At 47.5% G+C, this 13042-nt stretch overlaps 1 protein-coding gene across 1 annotated transcript; it reads left to right on the top strand.

Moving 5' to 3' along the window:
* Positions 1-360: 360 nt before the first annotated feature.
* lrrc73 (leucine rich repeat containing 73) lies at positions 361-11466 on the top strand. The gene is made up of 6 exons (XM_054600632.1): positions 361-632; positions 1565-1725; positions 7260-7382; positions 7536-7636; positions 8188-8413; positions 11396-11466. Exons 1-6 carry the CDS (start codon positions 361-363, stop codon positions 11464-11466), a joined length of 954 nt encoding a protein of 317 aa, XP_054456607.1.
* The last annotated feature ends 1576 nt before the right edge of the window (positions 11467-13042 follow it).

Here is a 13042-nt window from a genome sequence, read left to right as displayed (position 1 = left end):
AGTACATGATACTGTGATCAATAACAGTACAAGTACACGATACTGTGATCAATCACCGGTTACTTTATAACAGTACAAGTACACGATACTGTGATCAATAACAGTACAAGTACACGATACTGTGATCAATCACTGGTATTGTGACACAGGACAGACAGGAAGTGATGTCAGGCCTTTGGCACCGACCAATGGGAGCCCTGCTCTTCACCAGTAGTGGTCAGGATGCTCTCTGACTGGTTTTCCCTCCTCGTGTCTCAAGGTGTCCCAGTGCTCTCAGTACTCCTAGTACTCCCAGTACTCCTAGTACTCCCAGTACTCCCAGTACTCCCAGTACTCCCAGTGCTCCTGGTGCGGTCCAGCATGCTGCCGGCCTCCATCCAGATCACGGGGGAGCTGCTGTCGGCGGCGGAGGTTCAGGACATCTGTGAGAGCCTGAAGGAGGACGGCGTGCGGCTGCTGTCCGTCCGCGGCTGCCAGCTCTCCGACCGAGACTTCGGACGAGTCTGCCGCGGCGTCGCCGAGTCCAGCTCGCTGGCTCAGCTCAACCTGAACCTGGGCGTCGTGTCCGGAATCAGCCGGACCCGACACCTGGCCGACGCCCTGAAGGCCAACCGGTCCCTGCAGACCCTGTTGTGAGTACCGGAGCCTCTCACCCTCTCCTCTGATTGGCTGCAGGGTCTGACAGCTCAGGTGGCCTCTGATGCCGTGTTCACACCAAAAGCGAAGCGAATTTTTCGCGCGTTTAGTTTACATGTCAAGTCAACGCACAGACGCGCATATACGCGAGGAGACGCGAGCTCGAGCCTGGCGGCTTCTTTAACGCTGTGTTGCGACAGCCAATCAGCGTTGAGATTCTCCTCCTGTCATCCTGTCATGTAAGCAAAGTCCAGCACCAACCGATCCGAGCTCCGTTCACTAAACAAGCTTTTATAAAGTGATGTCCTGTCGTCCTGCAGAGAGAACTAACAAAACATGAATTCTGACTTTTTACAAACCACCATCATTATGTTGTTATTTCGGCGTCCCTTTTTGTACATTTATTATAATTAAATCACAGTAAACCACACAGCTGTAGTAAACCAGCTGACGGGTTGCTTGCTGGATTCAGTGAATACGGATGAAATCCACCGAGCGCCTCCGGATGACGTCATGAACCAGACAAGACGGCGTTTAGTTTCCCGGGACATCCGGGACTGTCACAACGAGCTCAAAGCAGATATAGTAGTTATTTATTGCATGGTTGATGGCGGAAATAAATGAGTTGACAACGTTTTCCATGGAGATAAGCCCCTCCCCCTCTCCAGCGAGTCTAACGCGAATGAAGCGAATAAACACAAACGGACCTGCAAGTAAACTGACGAGAGGACGCGTCGCGAATATTCGCTTCGCTTTTTGAACACGCCATTAGGGAGGTCACAGAGACACATTAAACTACACATTAAACTACACATTAAACTACACATTAAACTACACATTAAACTACACATTAAACTACACATTAAACTACACATTAAACTGCGCATGTGGTCATGTGACTGGTGTGACTCTGTCCCCGCCCCCTCAGTCTCCATGGCAGCCCGCTGTTGGACGCCGGCCTGGTGACCCTGAACTCGGCCCTGTCGACCCACCCGGCGCTGGTCTGTCTGGACCTGGGAGACTGCATGCTGGGAGACGAGGCGCTGGCGCTGATCTGTGGGATGCTGCCGCCCGACGGAGCAAAGTCAGGTAACAAACACCTGAGGACCTCCACCAGGACCTCCACCAGGACTCCCAGTTCACATGGGAATCAGGTTTCATTGTTTCATGGTACCATCCCAGCAGCAGCAACGGACTGGAACCTCGGCAACCACATGGAAACCAGATGTGGTTTCGATTCTGATCAGGACTGTCTGTTCAACGAACCTTGTGTCACGTGACACAGACAGAATCAATCACCGGCGATCGCCACACAATGCATGCTGGGTAGATTTGTGTCTGACGTCATGAACACGTGGGCAACGATGACCTCAGAGAGCGAGGCGACTGCAGGTTTTAGAGCGAGGCGGCCGCAGTTGCTCTCCACCGACTGCATGACCCAGTGCATGATGGGAAACGCCTGGCTGTTTCCAGATCAAAGAGCTGATTGGCTCTTAGTTTTGACAACAAACACCACGTTTTGTAGAAAATTCTTATTTTCAGTGTAAATGTAAGATTTGACACTAGATGAGGCTGATAATATTAATAACAATAACAATGACAATAATAATAATAACAATAATAATAATAACAATAATAACCTCTCTGGCGGGGAAGGAACCGGAGCTGGTGCGGGAGGTGGAATGCTACCAGCTAGATATAGTTGGGCTCACCTCCACGCATAGCACCGGTTCTGGAACCAAACTCCTGGAGAGGGGCTGGACTTTTTCCTTTTCCGGAGTTGTGTGTGGGGATACTCACAAGCCCCCGGCTGAGCGCCGCTGTTCTGGAGTTCTCCCCGGAGAACGAGAGGGTCACCTCTCTGCGACTGGGAATCACAGGAGGAAAGTCTCTGACTGTTGTTTGTGCCTATGCACCAAACGGCAGTTCGGAGTACGCGGCCTTCTTGGAGTCCTTGGGTGGTGTTCTGGAAAGGGCGCCGACTGGGGACTCCATAGTTCTTCTGGGAGACTTCAACGCTCACGTGGGTAACGATGGAGAAACCTGGAGGGGTGTGATTGGGAGGAACGGCCTGCCCGATCTGAACCCGAGTGGTGCTTTGTTGTTGGACTTCTGTGCTAGTCATGGACTGTCCATAACAAACACCATGTTTGAGCATAGGGAGGTTCATAAGTGTACTTGGTACCAGAACACCCTAGGCCAAAGGTCTATGATCGACTTTGTAGTTGTGTCATCAGACCTGCGGCCGTATGTCTTGGACACTCGGGTGAAGAGAGGAGCAGAGCTGTCAACTGATCACCACCTGGTGGTGAGTTGGATCAGGTGGCGGGGGAGGCTGCCGGACAGACCCGGTAAAACGTGTAGTGAGGGTGAACTGGGAACGTCTGGCTGGAATCCGAGTGGGCCATGTTCAAATCCTCCATTGTGGAAGCTGCTGCTAGGAGTTGTGGTCGGAAGGCGATCGGTGCCTGTCGTGGCGGCAATCCAAGAACCCGCTGGTGGACACCAGCGGTGAAGGAGGCCGTCAAGCTGAAGAAGGAGGTCTTTCGGGCTTGGTTGGCCCAGGGGTCTCCTGAATCAGCAGGCAGGTACCGGTTGGCCAGAAGGGCTGCAGCTGCGGCGGTTGCTGAGGCAAAAACCCGGGTGTGGGAGGAGTTCGGCGAGGCCATGGAGAAGGACTTTCGAATGGCCTCAAGGAAGTTCTGGCAAACCGTGAGACGACTCAGAAAGGGGAAACAGGGCTTTTCTCAGTCTGTTCTCAGCAGGGGGGGAGAACTGCAGACCCGGACTGGGGATATTGTCGAGCAGTGGAAAGAACACTTTGAGGAACTCCTGAACCCGACCAACACGTCCTCTGTGGAAGAGGCAGAGTCTGAAGACTCAGGGGAAGTCTCGTCCGTATGCCTGGCGGAGGTCGTTGAGGTAGTTAAAAAGCTCTTCAGCGGCAAAGCGCCAGGAGTGGATGAGATTCGACCGGAGATGCTAAAGGCTCTGGACATTGTTGGGCTGTCTTGGTTGACACGTGTCTTCACTGTCGCGTGGAAGTCGGGTACAGTGCCTGTGGAGTGGCAGACCGGGGTGGTGGTTCCCATTTTCAAAAGGGGGACCGGAGAGTGTGCTCCAATTATAGGGGTATCACACTGCTCAGCCTCCCCGGGAAAGTTTACTCCAGGGTGCTGGAAAGGAGGCTCCGTCCGATTGTCGAACCTCAGATTCAGGAGGAGCAATGCGGATTCCGTCCTGGCCGTGGAACAGCGGACCAGCTCTTTACCCTTGCAGGTCTGTTGGAGGGTGCATGGGAGTTTGCTCATCCAGTCTACATGTGTTTTGTGGACTTGGAGAAGGCCTTCGACCGTGTCCCTCGGGGAGTCCTGTGGGGGTACTGCGGGAATATGGGGTACCTGGTTCGTTACTACGAGCCATTCGGTCCTTGTATGACCAAAGTGAGAGCTGTGTCCGGATACTCGGCACAAAGTCGAGCTTGTTCCCAGTGCGTGTTGGCCTCCGCCAGGGCTGCCCATTGTCACCAATCCTGTTTGTGATTTTCATGGACAGGATTTCAAGGCGCAGCCGGGGGAGGAGAGTTTCCGGTTTGGGGACCTCAGAATCGCATCCCTGCTTTTTGCAGATGATGTGGTTCTGTTGGCTTCTCAGAACGTGATCTTCAGCACGCACTGGGGCGGTTCACAGCCGAGTGTGAAGCGGTCGGGATGAGAGTCAGTACCTCCAAGTCTGAGGCCATGGTTCTCTTCCGGAAAACGGTGGATTGCACCCTCTGGGTTGGGAGTGAGTCACTGCCCCAAGCGAGGGAGTTCAAGTATCTCGGGATCTTATTCACGAGTGAGGGTAAAATGGAGCGGGAGATGGACAGGCGGTTCGGTGCAGCGTCAGCAGTGATGCGGGCGTTGTACCGGACCGTTTTGGTGAAGAAGGAGCTCAGCCGAAAGGCAAAGCTCTCGATTTACCAGTCCATCTACGTTCCAACCCTCACCTATGGTCATGAGCTTTGGGTAGTGACCGAAAGAATGAGATCGCGAATACAAGCGGCCGAAATGAGCTTCCTTCGTAGGGTGGCTGGGCTCAGCCTTAGAGAGAGGGTGAGGAGCTCAGACATCCGGAGGGAGCTCGGAGTAGAGCCGCTGCTCCTTCGCGCCGAAAGGTGCCAGCTGAGGTGGCTCGGGCATCTGATCAGGATGCCTCCTGGACGCCTCCCTTTAGAGGTTTTCCAGGCACGTCCAACTGGTAAGAGGCCCCGGGGTAGACCCAGAACACGTTGGAGAGATTATATATCTCGTCTGGCCTGGGAACGCCTCTGGGTTCCCCAGGAGGAGCTGGAAAGTGTTGCTGGGGAGAAGGACGTCTGGAGGACCCTCCTTAGCTTGCTGCCCCCGCGACCCGGCCCCGGATAAGCGGAAGGAGATAATAACAATAATAATAACAATAATAATAACAATAATAATAGCAATAATAACAATAATAATAACAATAACAATAATAATACATAAGCTTATTTATTCAGTATCTGTAAATATAGATATTAATTGATAAAGCCTGATTCCACCTTGATGTCAACATGTTTTCAGTCCACAGATTATATATAAATGTTTAAATAAATATGACATCCAAGAACTAAAATATGCCCAATCGTATATCCTCATTATAATAATGACATAGTTTAATAAATAAGAAGATCTCCAAACGTAGTCTGAAACTACAGGTAGCCTACAAATGTAACAAACAGGAAGTAAACATTTCAAGGACTTCCTGTGTTTTCATTGAAGGCTGAAAACTGTCCGACTTCACCGCAGGTTTCCTTAAGCGCCCCCTGATGCTGCTCTCGCCACCGTTAGGAGAAAAACAACTCACCTCGAATGAACCTAGTCACATGACACGGTCACATGATATATGATGTGTATATATATATATATACAGCGGGTAAAATAAGTATTGAACACGTCACCATTTTTCTCAGTAAATATATTTCTAAAGGTGCTATTGACATGATATTTTCACCAGATGTCGGTAACAACCCAAGTAATCCATACATACAAAGAAAATCAAACAAATAAGTTCAGAAATTAAGTTATATATAATAAAATGGAATGACACAGGGAAAAAGTATTGAACACATGAAGAAAGGGAGGTGCAAAAAGGCATGGAAAGCCAAGACACCAGCTGAAATCTATCAGTAATTAGAAAGCAATCCTGCCCCTTGTCAGTGCAAATGAATATCAGCTGGTTCAGTCCCAACTGATGGCCTATAAAAAGGTGTCTCGTTACCAAGGTGTCACACAAGAAACATCTCATGATGGGTAAAAGCAAAGAGCTCTCTCAAGACCTTCACAACCTTATTGTTGCAGAACATACTGATGGCATTGGTTACAGAAGGATTTCTAAACTTCTGAATGTTCCAGTGAGCACTGTTGGGGCCATAATCCGGAAGTGGAAAGAACATCATTTCACCATAAACCGGCCACGACCAGGTGCTCCTCGCAAGATTTCTGACAGAGGAGTGAAAATAATTATCAGAAGAGTTGTCCAAGAGCCAAGGAGCACTAGTGGAGAGCTTCAGAAAGACCTGGAATTAGCAGGTACAATTGTTTCAAAGAAAACAATAAGTAATGCATCAACCGCCGTGGCCTGTATGGACGCTCACCACGCAAGACTCCATTGCTGAAGAAAAAGCATGTTGAAGCTCGTTTAAAGTTTGCTGCACAACATTTAGACAAGCCTGTGAAATACTGGGAGAATATAGTCTGGTCAGATGAGACCAACATGGAACTCTTTGGATGCCATAATACACACCATGTTTGGAGGTCAAATGGCACTGCACATCACCCCAAAAACACCATACCAACAGTGAAGTTTGGAGGTGGAACATCATGGTGTGGGGCTGTTTTTCAGCATACGGCACTGGCAAACTTCATATAATTGAAGGAAGGATGAATGGAAAAATGTACCGAGACATTCTTGATAAAAATCTGCTGCCATCCAGCAGGATGATGAAGATGAAACGAGGGTGGACATTTCAGCAAGACAATGATCCCAAACACACAGCCAAGGAAACTCTCCATTGGTTTCAGAGAAAGAAAATAAAGCTGCTAGAATGGCCCAGCCAATCACCTGACTTGAATCCAATAGAAAATCTATGGAAAGAACTAAAGATCAGAGTTCATAGAAGAGGCCCACGGAACCTTCAAGATTTGAAGACTGTTTGTGTGGAAGAATGGGCCAAAATCACACCTGAGCAATGCATGCCACTAGTTTCTCCATACAGGAGGCGTCTTGAAGCTGTCATTACCAACAAAGGCTTCTGTACCAAGTATTAAATACATTTCAGTAAGCGTGTTCAATACTTTTTCCCTGTGTCATTCCATTTTATTACACATAACTTAATTCCTTAACGTATTTGTTTGGTTTTCTTTGTATGTATGGATTACTTGGGTTGTTACCGACATCTGGTGAACATTTCATGTCAATAGCACCTTTAGAAATATATTTACTGAGAACAATGGTGACGTTAAAGAAGGATTTCATTTAAGAACGTGAACCTGGATCAGGATCACCTGATCACGTGATCAGTCAGCCTTAAAGTGATCGTCTGTGTTTGTGGTTGTCTGCAGGTCTGAGGGAGCTGACTCTGAGTGCTAACCCAGGAATCAGCTCCAAAGGCTGGGCTCGACTCGCCATCGCTGTGGCTCACAGCTCCCAGCTCCGAGTGCTCAACCTGGACTACAACCCGCTGGGTAACAGCGCCTCTACAGGCCACATGGTGTACTGCACCACACTACACTGTGTACTACACCACACTCCACCGTGTACTACACCGTGTACTACACCGTGTACTCCACCGTGTACTCCACCACACTACACATCACATGTTCTGGTTCTGTTTCCAGGTGATCAGATTGCAGGGATGCTGGCGGTTGCCGTGGCGTCCAGTAGAACCCTGGAGGTTCTGGACCTGGAGGGAACCGGACTGACCAACCAATCAGCACAGGTCGACCAATCACACAGCAGATCATCATCACATGTCATCGTCAGTGTGTGATGTCACTGCTCAGTCACTCACACACACACACACACACACACACACACACACACACACACACACACACACACACACACGCACACACTGACACACTCACGCACTGACACACACACACACACACTGACACACGCACACACACACACACTGACACACTCACGCACTGACACACGCACTGACACACACACACACACACACACACACTGACACACGCACGCACACACACACTGACACACGCACGCACACACACACTGACACACGCACACACACACACATATTATATATATATATATACATATGATTTATGTCAAAGCGGTTCACACGTGGACCTGGTCTGATGACAAACCCGGTCTAACGGTTCTGCTGTCTGCAAGCTGTGATGTAGTTTTGGACCATGGTACCGTGTGACATCACAGACCTCTCAGCCAATAGAGGCCCGTCTGCCTTGTTGTTTCTAATGTGTGTATAAATAAAGTTGTGTCTGACGTGGTCTCTGTGTCTAGGTGTTCTTGGACATGGTGGAGAACTACCCCACCAGTCTGAGGGTTCTGGTCCTGGCGGAGAACGACATCGGTCCGGAGCTGCAGCAGCAGATCTGTGACCTGCTGTCTGAAGGGGAGGAGGACGAGGACCGAGAGGCCCCGCCCCTCCAGCATGGCCCCGCCTACAGAGACAAGTACCAGCCAATCAGAGACAAGTACCAGCCCCCCACCTGGCTCCCCCACAGCAGTAAGGGCTGAACACCCCCCTCTCCTCACCCCCAGACTGTCCCCCTTTACAAAGACAGCAAGACTGGTTCAGACTGCACAAAACCAGTACAGCACCAGTACAGAAGTTTACTTAACCACTTTATGATGCTGGTTTCCTGATGCAGGATCCTTCACTGGTTCTACTGGTGGAGTTTACTATACTGGTTCTACTGGTTCTACTGGTGTAGTTCACCATACTATTTCTACTGGTTCTACTGGTGTAGTTCACCATACTGGTTCTACTGGTGTAGTTTACCATACTATTTCTACTGGTTCTACTGGTGTAGTTCACCATACTGGTTCTACTGGTGTAGTTTACCATACTATTTCTACTGGTTCTACTGGCGTAGTTCACCATACTGGTTCTACTGGTGAAGTTTACCATACTGGTTCTACTGGTGAAGTTTACCACACTGGTTCTACTGGTGAAGTTTACCACACTGGTTCTACTGGCGTAGTTCACCATACTGGTTCTACTGGTGAAGTTTACCATACTGGTTCTACTGGTGAAGTTTACCATACTGGTTTTACTGGTTCTACTGGTGTAGTTTAATATACTGGTTCTACTGGTGTAGTTTACCATACTGGTTCTACTGGTGAAGTTTACCACACTGGTTCTACTGGTGAAGTTTACCACACTGGTTCTACTGGCGTAGTTCACCATACTGGTTCTACTGGTGAAGTTTACCATACTGGTTCTACTGGTGAAGTTTACCATACTGGTTTTTACTGGTTCTACTGGTGTAGTTTACTATACTGGTTCTACTGGTGTAGTTTACCATACTGGTTCTACTGGTGAAGTTTACCACACTGGTTCTACTGGTGAAGTTTACCATACTGGTTTTACTGGTGTAGTTTACTATACTATTTCTACTGGTTCTACTGGTGTAGTTCACCATATTGGTTCTACTGGTGTAGTTTACCATACTGGTTCTTTCACAGTTTTAGCCTGGTGCTGTCCTACTTAAGCCCAGTCTGTCCCACTGGACACAGTATATCTGGAGGAGTCCCAGTTGACCCAGTATTAGCTGGTTCTGTTGTGTTAGGTGTCCTCCGTGACGGTAGGAGGTTTTGTGTCCTGAATAATAGAGGTCTAGATGTGAATCTGGTTTTACTGGTTTTCTATCCCAGTTTATAAAAAATATTCTATATTCCTATTCCGAATAATGAACACCCAAAGGAAAACCACGGTCACATGACTACATGTTAGACCATAAAGGAGCTCCTCCACGGTCACATGACTACATGTTGGACCATAAAGGAGCTCCACCACGGTCACATGACTTCATGTTGGACCATAAAGGAGCTCCTCCACGGTCACATGACTACATGTTAGACCATAAAGGAGCTCCTCCACGGTCACATGACTACATGTTAGACCATAAAGGAGCTCCTCCACGGTCACATGACTACATGTTAGACCATAAAGGAGCTCCTCCACGGTCACATGACTACATGTTAGACCATGTTCCACGACCATGTTAACCATAAAGGAGCTCCTCCATGACATGTCACATGACTGACTATGTTAGACCATAAAGGAGCTCCTCCACGGTCACATGACTTCATGTTGGACCATAAAGGAGCTCCACCACGGTCACATGACTACATGTTGGACCATAAAGGAGCTCCACCACGGTCACATGACTACATGTTAGACCATAAAGGAGCTCCTCCACGGTCACATGACTTCATGTTGGACCATAAAGGAGCTCCACCACGGTCACATGACTACATGTTAGACCATAAAGGAGCTCCTCCACGGTCACATGACTTCATGTTGGACCATAAAGGAGCTCCACCACGGTCACATGACTACATGTTAGACCATAAAGGAGCTCCTCCACGGTCACATGACTACATGTTAGACCATAAAGGAGCTCCTCCACGGTCACATGACTTCATGTTGGACCATAAAGGAGCTCCACCACGGTCACATGACTACATGTTGGACCATAAAGGAGCTCCACCACGGTCACATGACTACATGTTAGACCATAAAGGAGCTCCTCCACGGTCACATGACTACATGTTAGACCATAAAGGAGCTCCTCCACGGTCACATGACTTCATGTTGGACCATAAAGGAGCTCCACCACGGTCACATGACTACATGTTAGACCATAAAGGAGCTCCTCCACGGTCACATGACTACATGTTAGACCATAAAGGAGCTCCTCCACGGTCACATGACTACATGTTAGACCATAAAGGAGCTCCTCCACGGTCACATGACTTCATGTTGGACCATAAAGGAGCTCCTCCACGGTCACATGACTACATGTTAGACCATAAAGGAGCTCCTCCACGGTCACATGACTACATGTTAGACCATAAAGGAGCTCCTCCACGGTCACATGACTACATGTTAGACCATAAAGGAGCTCCTCCACGGTCACATGACTACATGTTAGACCATAAAGGAGCTCCTCCACGGTCACATGACTACATGTTAGACCATAAACGGTCACATGACTACATGTTAGAGGAGCTCCTCCACGGTCACATGACTACATGTTAGACCATAAAGGAGCTCCTCCACGGTCCCTTCTCGAGAACACGTCCATATTCTATACAGTCTATGCTCTCATGTCTGTACACTGAATATTGAGCTACAGCTGGTTAGCTTGGTTTAGCATAAAGACTAGTGCTAGCCTCCTCTAAAGCTCACTGACAAACATGTTATGTTTTATTAATTTGCTCTAAAACTGAGGTGACACAATGTGGTTTTATCTGTGACTTTCAAGCTTCTCTGTTAAACTTGTTTTTTAAACAACATTGATTGTCATAGGTGAAACAAAAGGTTCTCTGGTTGAAGGCATCAATCTAAAAACGGATCAATAACTTGGAAACTGCTCAGCAGGATGTGTAGTCAAAGAGTTCAAAGTTCATGTTGCTGAAGATGCAGACTTGGTGGTTTTACCCTCTAAATCTGAAGCTCTACATGTGTCGTTCTTTTCAGACTCCAGCCCACAGATGGTCTTGCTGACATCAGGTCTAGGTGAGAGCTTATTGGCTGAGACTGAAATGTGACCCCCCCCCACACACACACACACACACACACACACACACACACACACACACACACACACACACACACACACTAACACTTCCTGTTAAACTATCTTCACTTTATTGTGTTTGTTTGGTTTGAATGTTCCCCGTTTGTTTTTCTTCACTGCACTTCTCTGGGTTGTCAGATCACCTGATGGCTAACAGCCAATCACATGCTCTGCATGGTTTGATGTAGCACCTGTACATAGAGACTAGAACAGAGCGAGCGGCGGCACAAAACCTCAACACACCAAGTGACTTATAGCAGTGTTCAGTGTGTTTCTGATGAATGTAGTTCTGCTCCGTTGGTTTGTTCTGCTGCTCTGATGTCACAATAATTAAACTGTTTACAGCTTCTTAAGAACAACGCCTCTGATTCCTCATTCCTCAGCAAGCTAACACGGCTAACAGTGTTAGCTGATGTCACAATCATTCAAATGTTTACAGCTAATAGGCTAATAGACAAAACTATTAGAGCGATGGAGAGAAATGAAGCTAGCTGGCTAATTCCACCATGCCTTAATGCTACACTGGTTACAGAAATTGATCCTACAAAAGTGTCACTTATCTGGAGATGGACAAGCTAGTTAGCTCACCAGACAAGTGAGCTGGCTAACCAGCCATGTGGAGGAGAAGTAGTCGTGTAGCTGCGTAGAGGTCGACTAACATGGTCCATTGGTTAATGTTAACGTTTTAAATAACTTGCATTCCTGGAGCGTGACTGACTGTTCATCTTAAAAGAAACATATATTAGCTAACATGTTTCTTAATCTGCCTCGACCCACAAAACTACCTCTTCATGTTCATCAACAGTGAAGGGATTTAAATGTGTATTTGATGTGTTCTCCTTTACTTCCAGAAACAACAGCCCTGAATATTATCCCCATATTAAACCTTTGTGGTGTTACGTGTGTCAGTCCGTTTCTTCTGCTGTCGTTACATAAAAACTCCAGCTTTCAGAGCTCGTCATTCACGGCTTCATTGCAGAACATCACACACTCGTCTGATAAATGACACCAATAAATGAAAGAGAGACTTCTGTTGGATCACCTCGTTTCTCTACTTCTCTCAACAACACAACATATATATGAGCAGAAAACTGACATGAAGAGTGTTTACATTACGAACCATGATGTAGTATGAAGATACTAAGATGTAGTATAAAGATACTAAGATGTAGTATGAAGACTCCCTGGAGGATCTACCGGTTTCTGGAGCTTCACAATGCTGAGGGTGATGAAGGGCTATATAAAGGTGCACATGGAGTAGCTCTGAGATGTAAGACAGTAAAAAGTACAATATTTACCTCTGAGATGTAGTACAGTTTAATGTATAACATTACCTCTGATGTGTAGAGGAGGAGAAGTATAAAGTAGCAGAACATGTAAATACTCAGTACAGTACTTGTGTATGTACGTCTTTGTAAACATCAGAAAACGCAAATAGAGCAAAGGTAACGTACTGCAGAGAATACGACAATTAAGAACCCTTCATGGAGGGTTCTGTAGCAGACTATCATTAAGAACCCTTCATGGAGGGTTCTATAGCAGACTAT

Source organism: Anoplopoma fimbria, chromosome 6, assembly GCF_027596085.1.
Source record: "Anoplopoma fimbria isolate UVic2021 breed Golden Eagle Sablefish chromosome 6, Afim_UVic_2022, whole genome shotgun sequence".
NCBI classification, from domain to species: domain Eukaryota; kingdom Metazoa; phylum Chordata; class Actinopteri; order Perciformes; family Anoplopomatidae; genus Anoplopoma; species Anoplopoma fimbria.
Note: the sequence above shows the minus strand (reverse complement) of the source record. Positions and strands in the feature narration are given on the sequence as shown.